The following is a 16888-nucleotide window of genomic DNA, read 5'->3' on the forward strand; positions in this document are numbered from 1 at the left end:
GTTAAATTCTATGATTAATAAACAAAAAAAAACTGATTTTTAGAAGAGTTTTAAGCAAGTCTGTTTAAAATATAATATTCATTATTTTTTACTACAGCTCTTAACGATGATAGTTTGAAGGATTTTATTTACTTTTGTCGCTCAATATTTAGTTCTTATTGAGGTTACCTTAGACTGCCTCTACTATTTTCAGTAATATCATCTATTCTCTATCTTGAAGTGAAATGAAAGTACTTTGTACTTTGATTTGCCATTGTTTGAGAGGCTCATGCGTTGTGCGATTTGGCGCAACTGTACCTACTAAATATCTTATTTGTTCTTAACCTGTTGATGTTGCCTCACAATATTGACACTCTCCTTTGTCTGCGGCTGCTATCAAGATCAAACTGCCATATTTGCTATGGTGTGTGCTGCGTGCTCGACATTTACAATCTGAGCTGAAACCCAATATGAAAGTAAGATATCCTATCTAATGGGGGACAGCTCTTAAATTACTCGGCTTATCAGTATGCGTAACAGGACTCCGGCGTCTACAATTTTGTAATTAGTCTTGGAAGGATTAAATGGGACTAGACACGCTAACGATTTCAAAATTGGAAGATTTGTGCGTGCGTGTAGAATGATCGAGGCAAAAAGGGACGACAATTTCGATATCTTTTAATGAGTTTTCGTATTCTTTTTCGTTTTTGTTTTCGTTTTCGTTTTCGTTTTAATGGGGTCTTGGTTTTGTAGGTGCTTGTTTGTATACGTTGAAATGGCTCCCCTGAAACTTGTTCGGTAAGCCAAACGTGTCAACGCAACCAAACACCCCAGCTGCGAACGAGAAAGGGCGAGAGATTGAGCGACTGAGCAACTCGAGCTCCCTAGGGTCGCAAGTAGGAGGTCCTGACCCTTAAGCTGGCTTTATCTACATATTTATGTATGTGAAACCTTAGCTGCAACGATCAACGACGCCCCTGAGTGGTGAACCGAAAACGAGTCTGAGACCTGTCCACGCCTCGCCTGCTCAACGGGCTCATCAATATGCACGTGTTGCCATCGAATCTGCATAGGCCACTCGCTGTCTTGTGTGGTGCGAGCGATCTGTGTGGTGCTAGTGCTGTGCTGAGCGTGGTTTTTAGGGAGGGCGGCGACACTGAGTTAAACTGTAATTACAACCCCTTTTGTGCGCTGCACGTGCGTTGAGTGATGGGCGGACTAAAATTAAAAAGGAAAAAATGCTTCTACGGCAATTGCCCATTGATCCTGGTCCTAAACTAACAATGTCTGCATTCCAAGAACAGCCTGCATCTCACATACTAATTTGTAAACTAAAAGATAATTCAACATGTCGCGCTGTCTCGTGTCAAGTGCGCTGCCTCGTTCGTCTCTTGCATGTAATATGATGACAAAAAAAGGACCCCACATGTGTTTTTTCCCTTTATTTTCGTAGCGCATTTATGAGTGTGCCGCATGTGTGTGCTATGGTGTGTTATTTTATCATTACAAAACCGCCGTGTGGGTCGCTATTCAAATGTAGCTGCGATTTGTAGCTGTTGTTGTTTTAACTGCAGCGCACATGACTTTATCGCCTTGGTCTACGAAATGGTCTGTTTATGGGTGCCTTGGATGGCTTGGGTTCAATTGGAGTAGACGCGACTCAAGTGTGAGTCGGCTCTAGGGTTACATTCGGTTGAAATTTTCGCACGCCTCGTTTGATGTTCACGCTGACCAGCGAACTAGCGGAAATACCGTAACATCGACATAGTTAACACTGACAATGATTTGCTGGAAAATCCGAGTCCTGTAACTGGACCTGATTGCGGGCATTTCCCGGTTTGCTGCTATTGCTGCTGATGCTGCTGCTGGCACATGTGTGAAAATTTGCCGCTCACAAGTTATGCACGTACCTTAGCGATTCACATGGCCACTTGCTGCACATTGTATGGATAGTACATCAGCGAGACGTGTCAGTTGGCGACGCTGCAATTTTGAAACGGCGTCGTAACACCAAACATTCCGCAGCGCTTAAAACGAGGTCGTCACGTGTTCAAACAAGACGCTGCACGTTCTCATTCCCGAAAAACCAAGCCCAAAAACCCAATCACCATCCGAATCCCGATGCGTGTGTGTACGCACACACAACTGGGCCAGGAATCTAAACACTTGCAAACAATGGCCATCGGCGAGGGGTCAGGTTGTTGTTGATATACATAGACTTATTTTTTTTATTTTTCCAATTTTACTTTTTTTGTGTGCCACAGGTTTTTGTTTCGGGCTAATCTACAATTTTGGAACCTTAAATGATCGGCAACGATAAGAAATCAGTGCACGTGTTCATCGAGAGAGCAGGTCAAGAGATTTCGTTGGAAACGATTTTGGGCCAACAACAAGGCACCACGGTAGCCCGAATAACCGAAAACCGCCGCAGTGGTAGCTGCTATCTGTCTATCTCTGTAGTCTTGGGACCCCCAGCAGGGCTTTTCGTACGATCATTTATTTATTTTGTTATTTTTTTATATTTTTGGGTTTCTGGTCTGCCATAGAAATTTTTGGTGGCTATTCTATTGGATCGAATGGGCATGCACGTGGGCCATGAAATGGAAAACTAGGGGAATGAGTCAACCAAAATAGAGCCAAGGACGAAATACAATTGGAACAAACAAACGTGCATAACAATAATATGCTAGAATGATTCAACCAAAACATACAAGGCCCTAATTTATATTTCCATGAAATTCTCTGCTGTACACGTTCGTCAAACGTTACGAATTGGTCAGCTCTTTCCGTTTTTTCAAAGGATATATTCCTGGAATTATGCGACTTCTTTATGCAGTTGATCTTTTATACCACAAATAATTGTTGCAAAATCAAGTCTTCATTTGTAGATTGAGCGTTTGGCCTAAGAAAGTCATCATACAGCTTACTGAGAAGTTCAAATAACATAATTGCATAGGTTGAATAAGTGGTTGGAGACATATATAGTAGGTGTGATGATGAAGAGATCTCTCATAAATGTAATAATAATTATTGACATCTGAGCAACATTTATATAAGAGCTGATTGTATTGAAGACTTGGAAATAGTAATTTAAGTTTAAGTATTTTCTTTTGACACAAAATCTGATCGGCTTTTTGTAACTCTATACCATACACACTTTAGTCAGGTGGTCAGTCTTACTGGTGTTTAGGACTGCCTCCCACCTTGAAACCAGAAGTTATTCTTCACTAAACTTCATGGTAGAGCCTTTCCATGTGCTCTAGCTACTGTTCTCCGAGCTCCTGGGCCAATCTCCCACTGTTGCACCCGAAAACTCATAGATTCGTTTCCAAGCCTTTTTGCCTTGCACATTATTATAAATATTATTGTTATCATTATACATATAATAATAATAATTGTAATTTAGGTAATAATAATAGTAGTTCAAAAATTATAAATAATTCCATAGCTTAATTATTGATCATATAATGTGTATCATGTGTTTTCCCTTCTGCAACAATTTTATAAAAAAACACATCAAACGTGCTCAGCACAATATATTATTGAATATATATTATTGAAGAACATAGCTTATAAAAATGAAGTATATTTGCTTAAGAATATATTTAACTTTGTGAATATATTTCACTAGAATTATACGATTTTATAATTATGCATAAATATTTATGTTTTTATTATATGGCTATAAAAATGTTTTTTTTTTTTCTGTAAATTATTTATCAGAAATGAACGCATTTCAATAAAATACAGCCTTTTCACTTTACAATCCTTATTTAAAGACTGTGCAGACCTAAGCAGAGCTGTGTGAGCAGCAAACTTACTATAGAAACTGCAGACAACAGCAATTGTCACTTTCTTTCTTATCCGTTGACTATTTATTGCTTTGCTGGTCTAACAAATCCTTAGATTGTTGCCTTTACTTCTAATTAAACCTCAATAGCTGAGCTCAGCTCAAGTAAAAGATAAAGAAACACACACACAAATCAGCTCGACCAACTTCTAATAACAAAGCGCACCTTATAATCAAGGAGTACATCAATAGGACTACAGCAATCCCTAGGTACAAACATATTTGGAAACGAACTGTTAACGCCAGCCTACCACTTCTCACCAGGACAGTCGCTGCTTGAATCTTAATTTGTCTCCCTGTCTGTCTAATGTAAAAAATGAAAATAAAACAAACTATAGCTCCACACAAAATGAAGACCATAAAAAAGAAACCCAACGCACATGGGCTTCAAATATTTATAGTCAAGTCAAAGACAATCCATTAAGTACAGGATCGTCCCAGAAATCGTTCTCTGCCATCGTCGACGCCTCACGCGCCATCACGTGTCCAACTTGCGACCGAGCCGAGGTCCAAAAAGGACAACGCTTGAGCGAGTGAGTGTGCATGCTCTCGCTTAGCTCCTCCATGGAAGCACACAAAGTGCCCCTTAATAAGGCACAGGGACAGGCAGGGGTCGTCTGCTAATTGTGTGCCATCGAAATGAAATTAAAAGCAACTCCTTCGGCTTTCGAATGCCTGACACGTTTTTGGTTTAATTTTGTTCTCCTTTTTCCTTTTTCTTTTATGATCCTCCTTTTTTCTCGCTCGTTTCGGGCAACGCCTCGAGGCACACAAAAAAATTTATAAATTTCAAATTACAGCGCATTAAATGATCCCAGATCTCAGTCTGTCCAATGTGTTTGCCTATTCAACTAGTTGATCTGGGCCTCTGCTGTCAGGCCATTAATTGTTTGAGTCGTTCAAGCGTTGAAAATTGAAAATATTCTCCCACGTTTTGCGGGGGCAACCGCTGCACACGTGTTCAAGACCCGAAAAAAAGGGATTTCTATGCCAGCCAAAACGAGATAAGTGCATAAAGAGCTGCCAGCAACAGCAGCAACAACAACAACGATAACAACATATAAAAACCAAAAGTGATCAGCAAAAAGATTCGGTTTTGTTGTTGGAGTTGTTGTCTTCAATAGGCTCGAAAAAGGATCCTTCGAAAAACTGTGGGAACTGGTAGAAAGTCTCGCTTCTCACGATCCTGGCGCAGGATAAAATTGCTATACATCACTAGCAGGTGGGAGCGGAGCAGCACGACATGCCTTCACACTCCAACGCATGCAGGTTAATGGCGTGCAGGTCCGTCCCAACGGTCCGTTTCGAAACACACCTGCCGTTTTTTGAATGTATGTGTGTGCATCTGTGTGCTTGTGCGCTCAGGATTTTCTCGTTTACAGTGTTTTGTCTGTGCACGTATCCTTGTACTTTCCCACACTCGCTGAGTATCTGGTGTATCGTTCTGGCTGCTTGCCTCAACCCTCGTTGTCCCGACCTGCTGTCGGCTTGGGTTTCGTTTTTGGTCCTGTGCGGGTATAAAAGGCAGACATCTCAGAGGATCAGACATCATTCGAGGACTACGCTTCGTACAGTAAACAACTCAGCAACAGCTACATCTCAGCTAAACAGCAACACAACAAATTCAAAATGTGCCAGAACAAGAACATCATCAACAACAACATGAACACCAAGACCAACAAGAAGACCTACAGCGTGAAGAAGCTGCTGCAAAAGATCTTCAAGCAACAACAACAAGTCGAGGAGCAGCAGAACATGCAAAACACACACAAGGCCAACTCACTGGAGTCTCTGGAGTCCATTGAGAATAGCCGCAACGCCGATCTCGAGTCCATCGTCAACAAATCCTGCGCTGACTCTCTCGAATCCTATGAGAACGAGGCCAATGAGCGTCTCTCCGCCTCCTGCGAAATGGAGGACTACGAGCTCGAGCAATTGCCCACCGTGCCAGTACACTTTGTGCGCACCGCCCATGGCACCTTCTTCTGGACCGCCGCCTCCGATCTGCCCGCCGACAACGATCTCATCGAGCCACTCTACTGCAGCACAGCCAACGAGATCGCCGTCGCACAGTTCCAGGATCGCTGGGTGCAAGCCTAAACAACCAGCGCTTGGGCATCCCAGCACACGCAACAATGTCTTCCATTTTTGGGACCAGCGGTTCCAGCTTCCTGCTTTAAAGCGTCTTCTGTTAATTTTGTGCATCCAAAACAATCAAAATTAGCTGCAAGGCGCAACACTCAATCGAGCTTTACAAAATTGTGATAAATTTTAACTCATACTTTTACAAAAATATATATACAATTTAAAAGAAAAACTACCTTTTTCGTTCTCATTCCTAAATGACATTCAATTTTCAGCTATCCCTAACAAACAGAAAACTACTTAATAACCTTTGCATAACTGCAAACCATTGTTGACTAGCCCGGCTAATCCACTCTGTAACCGATCGATTGTTTGCTTTCGGGTCTACCTGAACCTGATTACCAAATCCCTACCGTGTCCCTATTAAGTCGGTCTTATTGTTTACGTCTTAACCTGCGTGCAGGTAAAAGGCAAAATGCAACAGCATCCCAAATTTAGGGGTTGTTTTTTCTCCGTCAGGTCTAACCAGTTTGTGGCCGTTACCTGCGGCTAATCAGAATTTAAACAAGGGATCGTTGATCGTGAAAGGAGACCAATTGGATTGGACAGTTATTTAATTATTTCAAGAAGAAGTGATGCAGAGTTGATTACATAAATGATTCAGACATTCACATTATGTATGTATTCAAATATATTTTGTATTCACATTCATATTATCTATGTCTGCTTGTGGGTATCTGTATCTACATCTATTTACAGTAGCTACAAGCTCTTAATTGCTTGTGTGAAGGCAACTTCAGATATGCTGATGTACTTGTTGCATGAAATGTGAAGAGATGTTCGACTGATAAAAGTAAAAGTCAGCACATGCATTTGACTCTGTGTGTGTGTGTGCCTGTGTGTGGCAGTAGATCACATTTGAAATGAGAGCACTGGAGGTGGAGATATGTGAAGATATGCTTGAATTCATTGAATGCACACTCAGCGCATATTTAATGTCCGTAGATAGGCAGCCACAAATTACAGTGTCTTTATGATCTACTGCTTTGATTGAATCTGATATGTAGATATAAACGCAGAGTTTGCTATTCGCAATTTTGTAGTATAATCTTTTCAATAATTATGTATTTATTCGCATTAAATATTGTGTGATTGCTTTACATAAACAACCTTGTGGGAGGGCTGTGGTGTATAGTCTGTTTCACAGAGATCAACTCGAGTTCGGTTCTTGAAAATGTATAGGACTTGCTCTTTTGTAAGTAAGATAAGAACAGATAACTGCCTTGGCCTGGGCTGAATGAAATGAGAGATGGCTTAAGGAAATAAAAGTGAAGTCATACAGTTCCAATCTGCGAATCAATAACTAAAAGTGTTCAGAAATTAAAGAATGAATGCTTAAAGTATTTTTGCTATTATATAAAAAATGGAAATTTCATTTTTGATATTAACTAATTTACTAACTGCCTAAACTAATATATCTGTTGATTTTCAAGCAAAATGTTCCATAGTTCGAGCTCTGTATATGTATTTCTACGTATGCATTTAAACGGGTTAGAGATCCTCCATCAATGCCTTTAGGCTGATATAATCCAACTCAACTGTAGGACTTCTTACTCTTACTTCTATGCCTTAATTAATTATGAAGTTTATTATATTATGTTATTACTCTAATCTGATATATTTCTGACACAATATTGCGAAATACTTCACTACGGCAGCTAAGCAAACCCCTCCAATTGGCATCGAATTGGATCGCACCTGCCCTTTGTTTCTATTAAAAACATAACTGTTTCTTGTTTGTTTGACATGAGAACTGTTTGTTTATTCATATTTAAATCCTAAATTAACATTTATAAATTATTTAAAGCTTAGTATATTTTTATTTTTATAAGATGCCTTTACTTATAAACAACGCACACTTTAAACGCTAGGAAACTTTAGCAAAAATTATTAGGAGGTTGGCGCATTCCAGGTGAGTTGAAAGGCCACGTACTTTAGTTATATCACAGTTGAAATGCAAAAATTTACAGTTATTATTAAAATAAACTTAAAAGTATTTAAAAACAATGCACAGTGCAACGAAATCAATGCGATTCGTTGCCACAATTTGCTTTGGAAGACAACAGATTTTGCTGCGGTTGTTGCTGCTGCTGATAATGGCTGCAGCGAACGGTTAATAGCCATTTGGAATACTTAAGATAAGATCTAGAAATTAGATGATGTCGCCAGGCAGACAGGCAGCCAGTTGATTACCAGGGCCGCCAGACGGGCTCCGAGGCGCCCGACTCCTGCGAGCTAATCGACGCTGTTTCGGAGAGCGCTGTGCCATCCACGGATGTCACATCGATCAGCTCGTCCTTGCCCGCCAGAAAGGCGCTGTAGCTGGCTGCGGCTGCGGCGCCGTACCCGCCCAGCAGCGGAAAGGCCAAGCGTCCTGTGGCATGAGAGACAGATTGCTGTTGTTGCTGCTGTTGTTGTTGTTGCTGTTGCAGCAGTTGAGTTTGCAGCTCAATTAGGCGCGTCGATAGAAACTTCATAATCTTGCGGCCAATCTCATCAGTTTGCTGCGTCTGCAACAGCACTTGTGTAATCTGATCGGCAGCATGCACATAGCCCGAGCGAAAGGACTCGACGTGGGCGGCGCTGGTGCTGGAGGCGGCCACATTTCCAGCGCTCGCAGCACTGCCGACGGCCTGCAGCGTGAGCCCGCCACGTTGCTTCAGCTTGCGCATGTGATCCACAGTTAGCTCGAGTATGTCGGCCTTCTCGAGGCGCGTAACATGCTCGCCCTCTTGCTGCAGGCACTCCACCATCAAATCCTTGAGATCGTCCAGGCACTTGTTGATTCGCGCACGTCGTTTGCGTTCCAACAACGGTTTCATCACCTTGCGGTACTGATACGTCTTGGACATCTCCATGACCATGTTGTGATTCGAATCACGTTTCACTATTTTCTATTAGTTTTTTTTTATTTTTATTTTTGGCTTGAACCGAACTAGACGCACATATTCACGTCGATATCGTATTTTCTTTGGGGGGCGGTTGCGCGTGCGTCGCTCTTAGCGTTCCGTTCAACAGGCGGCACGTTTATGAAATGAGTGGCAAACAAGTTCCCAACCTTACTTTTATACGACGCTCTCCCAGCGCAGCGACTGGGCCGCAGCTCCCGCATGATCGCTCACACACGCACACATGCGCGGAGCTGTGGTGGCATTCGGGCTCGTTCGGTCTCGGCTCGGTAGCGGCACTCGGCATCGTGCACAAAGAGAGGCTACTGTAAAGTCCGTTGCAGGCACAGGTTGGGGTTGGGGTTGCCAAGCTGCACAGTGAGTCGTCCCTGTATAAATACTTGTTGTAACATTTTGTGTGGGTTAGCTAATGAAATGCACAAATATTGATTTCACTTTCTTCAACAATATTATAATTATTTGGTTTCCTTTTAATTATTTTTCTTGCTTCAAATAAAGAACACAAGAATTTCCGAATATAATTTTATGTGGCTAAATTGTCAACTGCGCTGCTGCCTACTTTTGAGAGAAAAAAATATCGGATATATTAACACAGATCAAAGTAGAATTTGGGCTACTTTTAAATTGATAATAACATATATAGACTGTAATATACACTATATTTATATGTTTACATTATACTATATAGATATAGACATATAGAATGCGCATATATTCATAATGCACATTTCATATTTTTGTGATCCTTAAAGTATGCTGCAAATATCCTGTCGAATCTGATTTTAAAAAACATAAAGCAGATCTATATCAGATATGATTAATAACAATATAAAATGTAGCTTGGCATTGCTTATTTATATATATTTTTGTCATAATAATTAACATGTTTTTGTCCCTAGGGCAATGTAACTCTTTCGATAGTCTGACAATGACTTAAGATGCCAATCTGAGCCCCAATAGATTAGCTCAAATATAAGTTTATATTTATTTATATCATTTTGATACGATTTCATATATTTATATTTATTACATTGGGCCCACTGTGCGCTCTTTGGCATATTATTGCGACAGTTTACGTAGCAGAGCAACTCGCAAAACACTGTTGATCCGCTGCATTGGCTGAGCGTGAGCGAGAGAGCGTGCCCTGTTGCGCTCTGGCGCGCGTCGTCTTCAAAAATTGATTGCCGAGTGAGGCGTCGCAGTAGGGGCTTTCGGATTTCGGATTTGGAATGAGAGTGGCTCTGCGCGTGGCTCTCTGTGTGCCTCCGCTGTCATCGTCGCCGTCGCCGTCGCCGTCGCTGTTGCCATCGTCCATGTCATACTTATTGTCAATGATGACAGTTGCGCTGCTGCTTCAACGGCGGCTCCTATTCGTCGTCTGTGGCTCTTTGGCTCTTTGGTGCTCTCACTCACACTCACACACACGCACATATACAGGCAGACATGCATATGCACAAATGGGAGCCTACTGCGAGTGTGTGTTGTGTTGTGCCTACTTTACGAGACCGTGGGAAACAGATTTGTCGTGTGTTTCCCACACGTTGGACGGATGGCTGGATTGTGATGCGATCCGATGGATTGCTGAAATGTTTTGCTGCCTGTTGTTGTTGCTGCTGCTGCTGTTACTGTTGCTGTTGCTGCTGCTGATGATTGCTGTTGTTGTTGTCGCTTGTTTGGGGGGCTTTAACTCGCGCAATTATGTCGCATGCTTGGCTGATGATGATGACTGCGACAACTACGACTACAAAACTATAACAACAACATTAAGTGGCTAGCATTTCGTTGAAGCGTATCGATTAAGCGTAGCAGTCTCCAGCCTTTCTTCCAGCTTCTCGGGAGTACCCGAAAAACTTTTGCATAGCTAAATGTTGTCGCCGTCAACGTTCAGCGTAATAAACTTCAACATCCGGTTGTCGTTCTAAGATGATGTTTTATTTCATCTTTTCGCTGATCTCGGCTACAGCTACTGGGCAGCTGGACAACTGCCAGCTCTTAAGGGGCACACACATACACACACTATGTGTATAAAATGTTGCCTGTTTTTTATTTATCACCAGCACAGCAATATGACACTTGTGCTTTTCCTCTTTTTTTTGCCGGCCCAAGCAGTTCCCATGATGCTGCAGAATCTCTGGTTTGTTTGTTTGTCTTTTGGCCATGACTTCCGTTAGCCGTTGCTTGCTTAGCTGCTGGCCTGGCCTTTTTCTGCTGACTTCGAACTGAGGCTACAATAATAACGGCTTCAGCAATGACAATTACAACAATAACAACAGCTTCAGATTACAAGCGGACTTAACTTTCAACTTTGTTGTCACACGTGTCGTATGAGTAACGCAGTTGCATCCACACACAAGGCGCATGCAAAAGCAAACATACATACATAAGCACACACACACAGAAATAGTGAATCGCAGCAGCCACAAGCCACAACCAAAAACCATTTTCAACTAACCTCAATGCACACTAATTGCTTGTCATATATATATTTTTAAGCTTTGCGCTAACTTTGCGCAAAACTCGTTGCCACGCTGCCTCGCTGCCCGCTTGGTCGCCTGCCGTGTGAACCAAAAGCCAAAAGCCAAATGGATGCTTGTGGCTAAAAGAGGGGAAATTGCAGAAACCTTAAGTCGAAGCTTAAATTCTCTGCAAAAATTATTTTAATTTCTTACTAAATATATTTATATCTTGGCAACTCATAAAAATTCCGGAACAATAAAAAGTTTTTTAAAAACAATTTGTTAAGTATTATAATATTTTATTTTATAAGACCACAAAATAGCTTCAAATACCAATCATACGATCATAAATTCTGAAAAATCCTTGTAAATGCCTTATCAGTCAGACATCGTATCATTTTACTGAAAAGTCATTATCTATGTTCTTCTAGACTTACAAATCGTCATTTACAATATTATGTACAAGCTATTCAATATCATTTTGTCTGATATTATTTTTTCACAGAAAGCTTTTAGTCAAATTAAAACTATGGAGTGTTTCGTACAAAAGCTTACTTACACATGTGGAGATAAAAGCTTTTCCTAGCATTTTATATATTCAGCAATAAAGTTCGTAGAAAACAGAAGCTTTATTGAGCTAAAAGTAAAGTTTATTAAAAGCTTAAAGCTTTGACTTGATAAAGGTTGCAACTATTATTAAAAACAAGTGCATTATTTTATTATTTATTTAAAACAGATTTCCTCTCAGTGGCCTTCAAGTCTTTTACATTATTCATTACATTATATATGTATATATTAGATATAAATATTATAATCCATAATCAAGTAATATTGTCAAAGAAAGAGTATTGAATAGCAAAGACACCAACTTGGCGTTCGACTATCCCATCTACCAATAAGGCGTTAAGGCAGGCGCATGCGCAGCTCGTTGAGACTTGCAGTTGGAATTGAAGCTGGCAGCGTTGCTTAGTTGATGTAGTAGTTGTAGTCGCAGTCGCAGTCGTAGATAGAGTCGGAGTCAAAGTCGCTTTCAATTTAGCAAACGTGCAGTTCAAAGCTAGGCGCTGATTGGGGGCAAATGTGCGGGGCAACGATGCCATCGTCGTCGTCGCCAGCGTCGACGTGCTGCGGAGAGTTCAAGATTAATGGCGGCCAAAGCGTTGGAGACGGTGGCTCACAAGCTGCAGGCGTGCGGTGTACACGCGATTGGCACGAGTTTGTTGCAGTCGGCCCCCGGCCAGGCAGCCAGGCAGCCAGGCAGCCAGCAAGCTGGCCAGGCTCTGTTTTCGATCTGACCGGGCCGACTAGTTTTTCGAGACTAGCCGTTGTGTGGGAAAGAGCTAAAGGACTGCGGACTGAAATCAGGTCACGGCCTCATTAGATCTGCCTTTGTGCGGAGCGTGTGAACAACATGTCATAATCCCCTTGGCTAGGATCGAAGACGAACGTAAAATGAACTTATCAGCGCCGGGGCTCAGAGCCTTGATTATAAATGACAACAAACAGGCGAACAAGTAGCAATAACAGCTGCTCTCGACAACATCAACAGCAGCAGCAGCAGCAGCACCAGCACCAGAAGCAACAACAAAACACCAAAAAATCACAAAGAAGGAAACAAAAATAACAACAACAACAATAGTGCCCGAAAACCCAAAAACCCGAACAACCCAAGTGAAATTCTTATAAGCCCTTTCCCACACTCGCAACGGTGCGCCGCCTGCGCCAGGACGGAAATGCACAGCGTCTTAGTTTACAGGGGCCACAAAGGAACAGGTGCAGCTGCTGCCCCCAGTGAGCGCTGAGCCAGCGAAACGGCTACGTCACTGCGCCCAAGCGGCTTCAGCTGGACAAGCAGCAGTAAACCAGCAACAACTACTGGGCCCTGGCTCTGGCTCTGGCTCTGGCTCTGGCTGCGGCTTCGGGTACCGTGTGAATGTGAAAACAAAGTCAGTCGTGCATAAATGACGGAACAGGCCGTGCACAGTGGTACCACAGCAATACGCTGCGAGCCAATAAGTGCATATGAGCAAGAAACGGGAGTTGACTTTGTTATCAAATATATATTCAATAAATTAAATTAATCTTAACAAAAATATATATTTGACAGATTTTATTTTGAAAAGAGTTAATTGAATTTCTTAAAAAAGATAATTATTAATTAATCTCCCCATACAATCAAAACATGTTTTCCACTTGATTTACCATTGTGGCAATAAATACATTTATGCATTTATAAATTGTTCTATTGATTTGCTCTTTCGCTTATTAAGAAAGGAAGCAGGCAGGTATTTTAAAAGTTTATGCTTATTTTTCTATTTTTATGATAATCAATTTAGCGAACAATAACTATTTGTGCACGTTAACTGAACATTTTGAATACGTTAAGGCGATTAGACTTAGCATCAGAACACTCCTAGTTAACAGTTTGTGAAATGTTCTCGGGCATTTTTATTATCAATTTGCATAAGTAGACTCATAAAAAATATTAGACCTATAAGACAACATTTAGATTCTCACAGCATTTGTGCACTATTGTAATCCAATCAGTTGTTTCCTATACAATATATCTGGCACCACTGTGCAAACGGCATCGTCTTCATCTACCTGCAGCCAAAACTCATCAAGCGGCCCTTGTCGATTGTACGTGCATGGGAAAAGTACACACAAGCTTGTGGATTCCTGTTGGAATTTATTTGGGAAATACGCGCACATAAAAAGCAGCTCCCTCTCCCTCATCGTCATCGATGAGAAGTGTCTGCATGTGTATGAGCCTCTGTCTATGTGTGTGTGTGCATGAGAGTGCACTCAAATTTCGTACGGTGCTCGGTGCTCGGTGCTTGGCCTGGGCTCGTGAGATCAGCCGGCATACGATTTCACTCTTGACTGGCCATTGGCAGCGCTGCGGCAGCGCCTCATATATAAATATGAGCGCCGGCTGGCGCAGCAGCATCAGAAAACGAACGACTCTCGCGAGGTGCGCACACGCAACAACTCGCTGCTGAACACAACTAACTTGAACGAGTCGAACAAAGCTTCCACAAAAGCTAACGCCATGTATCTGGATACGAAAAACCTGACAGCCAGCAGCAGCAACATAACAGCAACATCAGTTTTAATGGCGCCCAAAGCGGGGAGACGCATGCGCAAAGTGTGGCAGCCACTGCGACGCCTGTTGACAGTGGGCGGCAAGGGCAGGCCCACCTCTCAGCCACATCCCAACAATGTGGATCTCAATAATACGCAGCTCTTGCCACAGCTGGACTCTCTGCAAACTAATGACAACGCCAACGACAACGACAGCAGCAAAACAACGCCCGATGAGTCTATCAACAAGTTCGCCGACCTGACTTTACAGCAGGTGCATGAAGAGCTAACACAAACGCCACCGCCGCCCAATACGCCCACGCTGATCAGCAGCGTTTACGTGGAGAAGGCCAGCACACAGAGCTGCAATGCCTGCCACCATGGACGCAACTGTCAGCACACACATCACAACAGCAACAACATCAACACCAATAACCACAGCCTAAATGTAACCGCAGTGCCCCAGTTCACGCCCACGTCTGATGTCACGCCCACAGCCACATCTACGCTGTGGGATCTGCCTCTGCCGTTGCAGTACATTAGCACCGACAACGGCACCTTCTTCTGGGCCAACACACAGGAGCGTGTCGACGACGACCTGCTGCACGCCTGGCTCTGCCAAAGCTTTAGCCAATTGCCCGGCACGCTTTGCTAGACCCCGCTCCAACTCCAAACGTGTTCCCTATAACAGATCTCATTTTGGGTAACTCGTGACTGGACCTCGCCCCGAGTCAAAAAGCTCACAGACAGTCGAGGTCCAGGACTGTGTATCCCAAATTCTTATTAGTTATTTGTTCACACAATTATTTATTTTCTTACGCAATATTTACTTTGTCAATGTGATATCAATTTGCAAATAAATGAAAAACTATTGAAAACTACTCGAAATATTGACTTCCTAGAGAAAATGCTTGAATCAAAATATCTATTAATATTAGTTGTTTATATTTTTGTTACGGCTAATTGGCATTCGTCAGTAGAAGATATATGGAAACACTTATCTAAAATATGCGAGCCTATGAATAATATGTAATTATTAAATATTTTATTTATGTGTATATTGAGCTGTGTTTTAAATAGATTCGAATGCAGCTTATTTTGATTTCAATTTTAATTTAAGCTTTTATACCAAATGATAAATTTTTATGTAATTAAAGTATATACAATAATTACTTAACCATGTTTGACTTTTCTACGTAAATTATGGCATAAATTGTTGAGATTTTAACTAATTATTACAATTATATGGAGCTCATGAAAAATCATCAAAACTTTTTCTTACAAATTCAATATTGGATTTGCAACCAAAACTTGCACAGAAATTGTCAAGCTTCATTTGGATGAGCCCTAATAGTAATATATAACTATTAAGTTTTAAATACAAAAATCAAGTTTATACAGCAATTTAAAGCATGTTCATTAGCTAAGTAAAAAAAACTTTTGGGTTTGTCATAATGAAATTTTGATAAACGCTAAGTTAAGCTGTGAATGGAAACTTGCAGGTTAAGAGAGACGTTTTGAGTTTCACCAAAAGTCTTCATGCTTCAGCAGGAGTATATAGTAAATAAGGTAACAAAGAATTTTATTAGTTGTTCTGATTAGATAAGGCATAAGAGTAAAGGTGGGTGATATTTGTATTCAGTATATCATTTAATGTGCTGCAGTTGAATTAGCCAAAAAATATGCGATTCAAATAATTCTCCGATAGTCAATATATTTTTCATTAAGAGTCAATTGAGTAGAGGATTTTTATTCCTGTTTAATTTTCAAAGTTAACAAGTCTCTGATTGCAGAACGTGCAGAAGCTTTGCGGGACTGACGCCGGTAGCCATGAGAGCGCAGTTGAAGATTTCTAAGGAGCAGTCGTTGGGCACGAGACCGCGGTACTCGCCATTGGACACGCACAGGGGCTTGTAAATCATGGGACAGGGCTTGAGGCAGCCTGCAACATCCAGCTTAACATTCAGTTGCTTGTCAAGATTCTCGACCTCCTTGGAGGTGCACCAGGCCATGTCAGTAGCAGCGTAGGCTGAACAGAGGAATATTAGAAATATGGAACAGCTATAGAACTGAATATAGAGCTATTAACTTACTCGTCTGGGCATTGCGTGCACGGCGACAGTTGCTGGCCTGCAGATTGCAAAAGCTGGCGAACTCCTTCATATTGAAGCCATCCGTTCCGCACACCGGCTGGTAGATGGCGGGGCACATTTGTGGGCAATCAGTCTCGTTGGTGGACACCGAATTGGCAGCTATGCAGGCGACAAGCGCCAGGCAGCAGCAGATCGACAAAACTTGCGAATTCATTGTTCAAACTTTTTTAGTTTCTTGGGAAAGTGTGTTGTAAATATTTATATATGTTTGTATATATTAATATTTATTTTCTTTTCGTTATATTTTCCCTTGTTGGTTTAGGTTGCGTGGACTACGTGTGCTGTTTGGTAGCTGTGGCTAACAATTGCTTT

General features: G+C 41.6%; 4 protein-coding genes across 4 annotated transcripts; 2 read left to right on the plus strand and 2 right to left on the minus strand.

Annotated features, from left to right (window-relative positions):
- Nucleotides 1-4988: 4988 nt before the first annotated feature.
- On the plus strand, nt 4989-5929 carry LOC111595174 (enhancer of split m4 protein). The gene has a single exon (XM_023308754.2). The coding sequence runs from the start codon at nt 5459-5461 to the stop codon at nt 5927-5929; it is 471 nt and encodes a 156-aa protein (XP_023164522.2). The 5' UTR covers nt 4989-5458.
- A 1786-nt stretch (nt 5930-7715) lies between these two features.
- Nucleotides 7716-9458, minus strand: LOC111595164 (enhancer of split m3 protein). The gene has a single exon (XM_023308744.2). It carries the CDS (start codon nt 8836-8838, stop codon nt 8164-8166), a length of 675 nt encoding a protein of 224 aa, XP_023164512.1. The 5' UTR covers nt 8839-9458; the 3' UTR covers nt 7716-8163.
- A 4851-nt stretch (nt 9459-14309) lies between these two features.
- On the plus strand, nt 14310-15239 carry LOC111595171 (enhancer of split M2 protein). The gene has a single exon (XM_023308751.2). The coding sequence runs from the start codon at nt 14392-14394 to the stop codon at nt 15076-15078; it is 687 nt and encodes a 228-aa protein (XP_023164519.2). The 5' UTR covers nt 14310-14391; the 3' UTR covers nt 15079-15239.
- An 898-nt stretch (nt 15240-16137) lies between these two features.
- On the minus strand, nt 16138-16888 carry LOC111595169 (enhancer of split M1 protein). Its single transcript, XM_023308750.2, has 2 exons — nt 16517-16888; nt 16138-16452 (listed from the first exon to the last, which is right to left on the minus strand). Exons 1-2 carry the CDS (start codon nt 16728-16730, stop codon nt 16196-16198), a joined length of 471 nt encoding a protein of 156 aa, XP_023164518.1. The 5' UTR covers nt 16731-16888; the 3' UTR covers nt 16138-16195.

Source organism: Drosophila hydei, unplaced genomic scaffold (genome assembly GCF_003285905.1).
Source record: "Drosophila hydei strain 15085-1641.00,03,60 unplaced genomic scaffold, DhydRS2 tig00000063-arrow-pilon, whole genome shotgun sequence".
NCBI lineage: Eukaryota > Metazoa > Arthropoda > Insecta > Diptera > Drosophilidae > Drosophila > Drosophila hydei.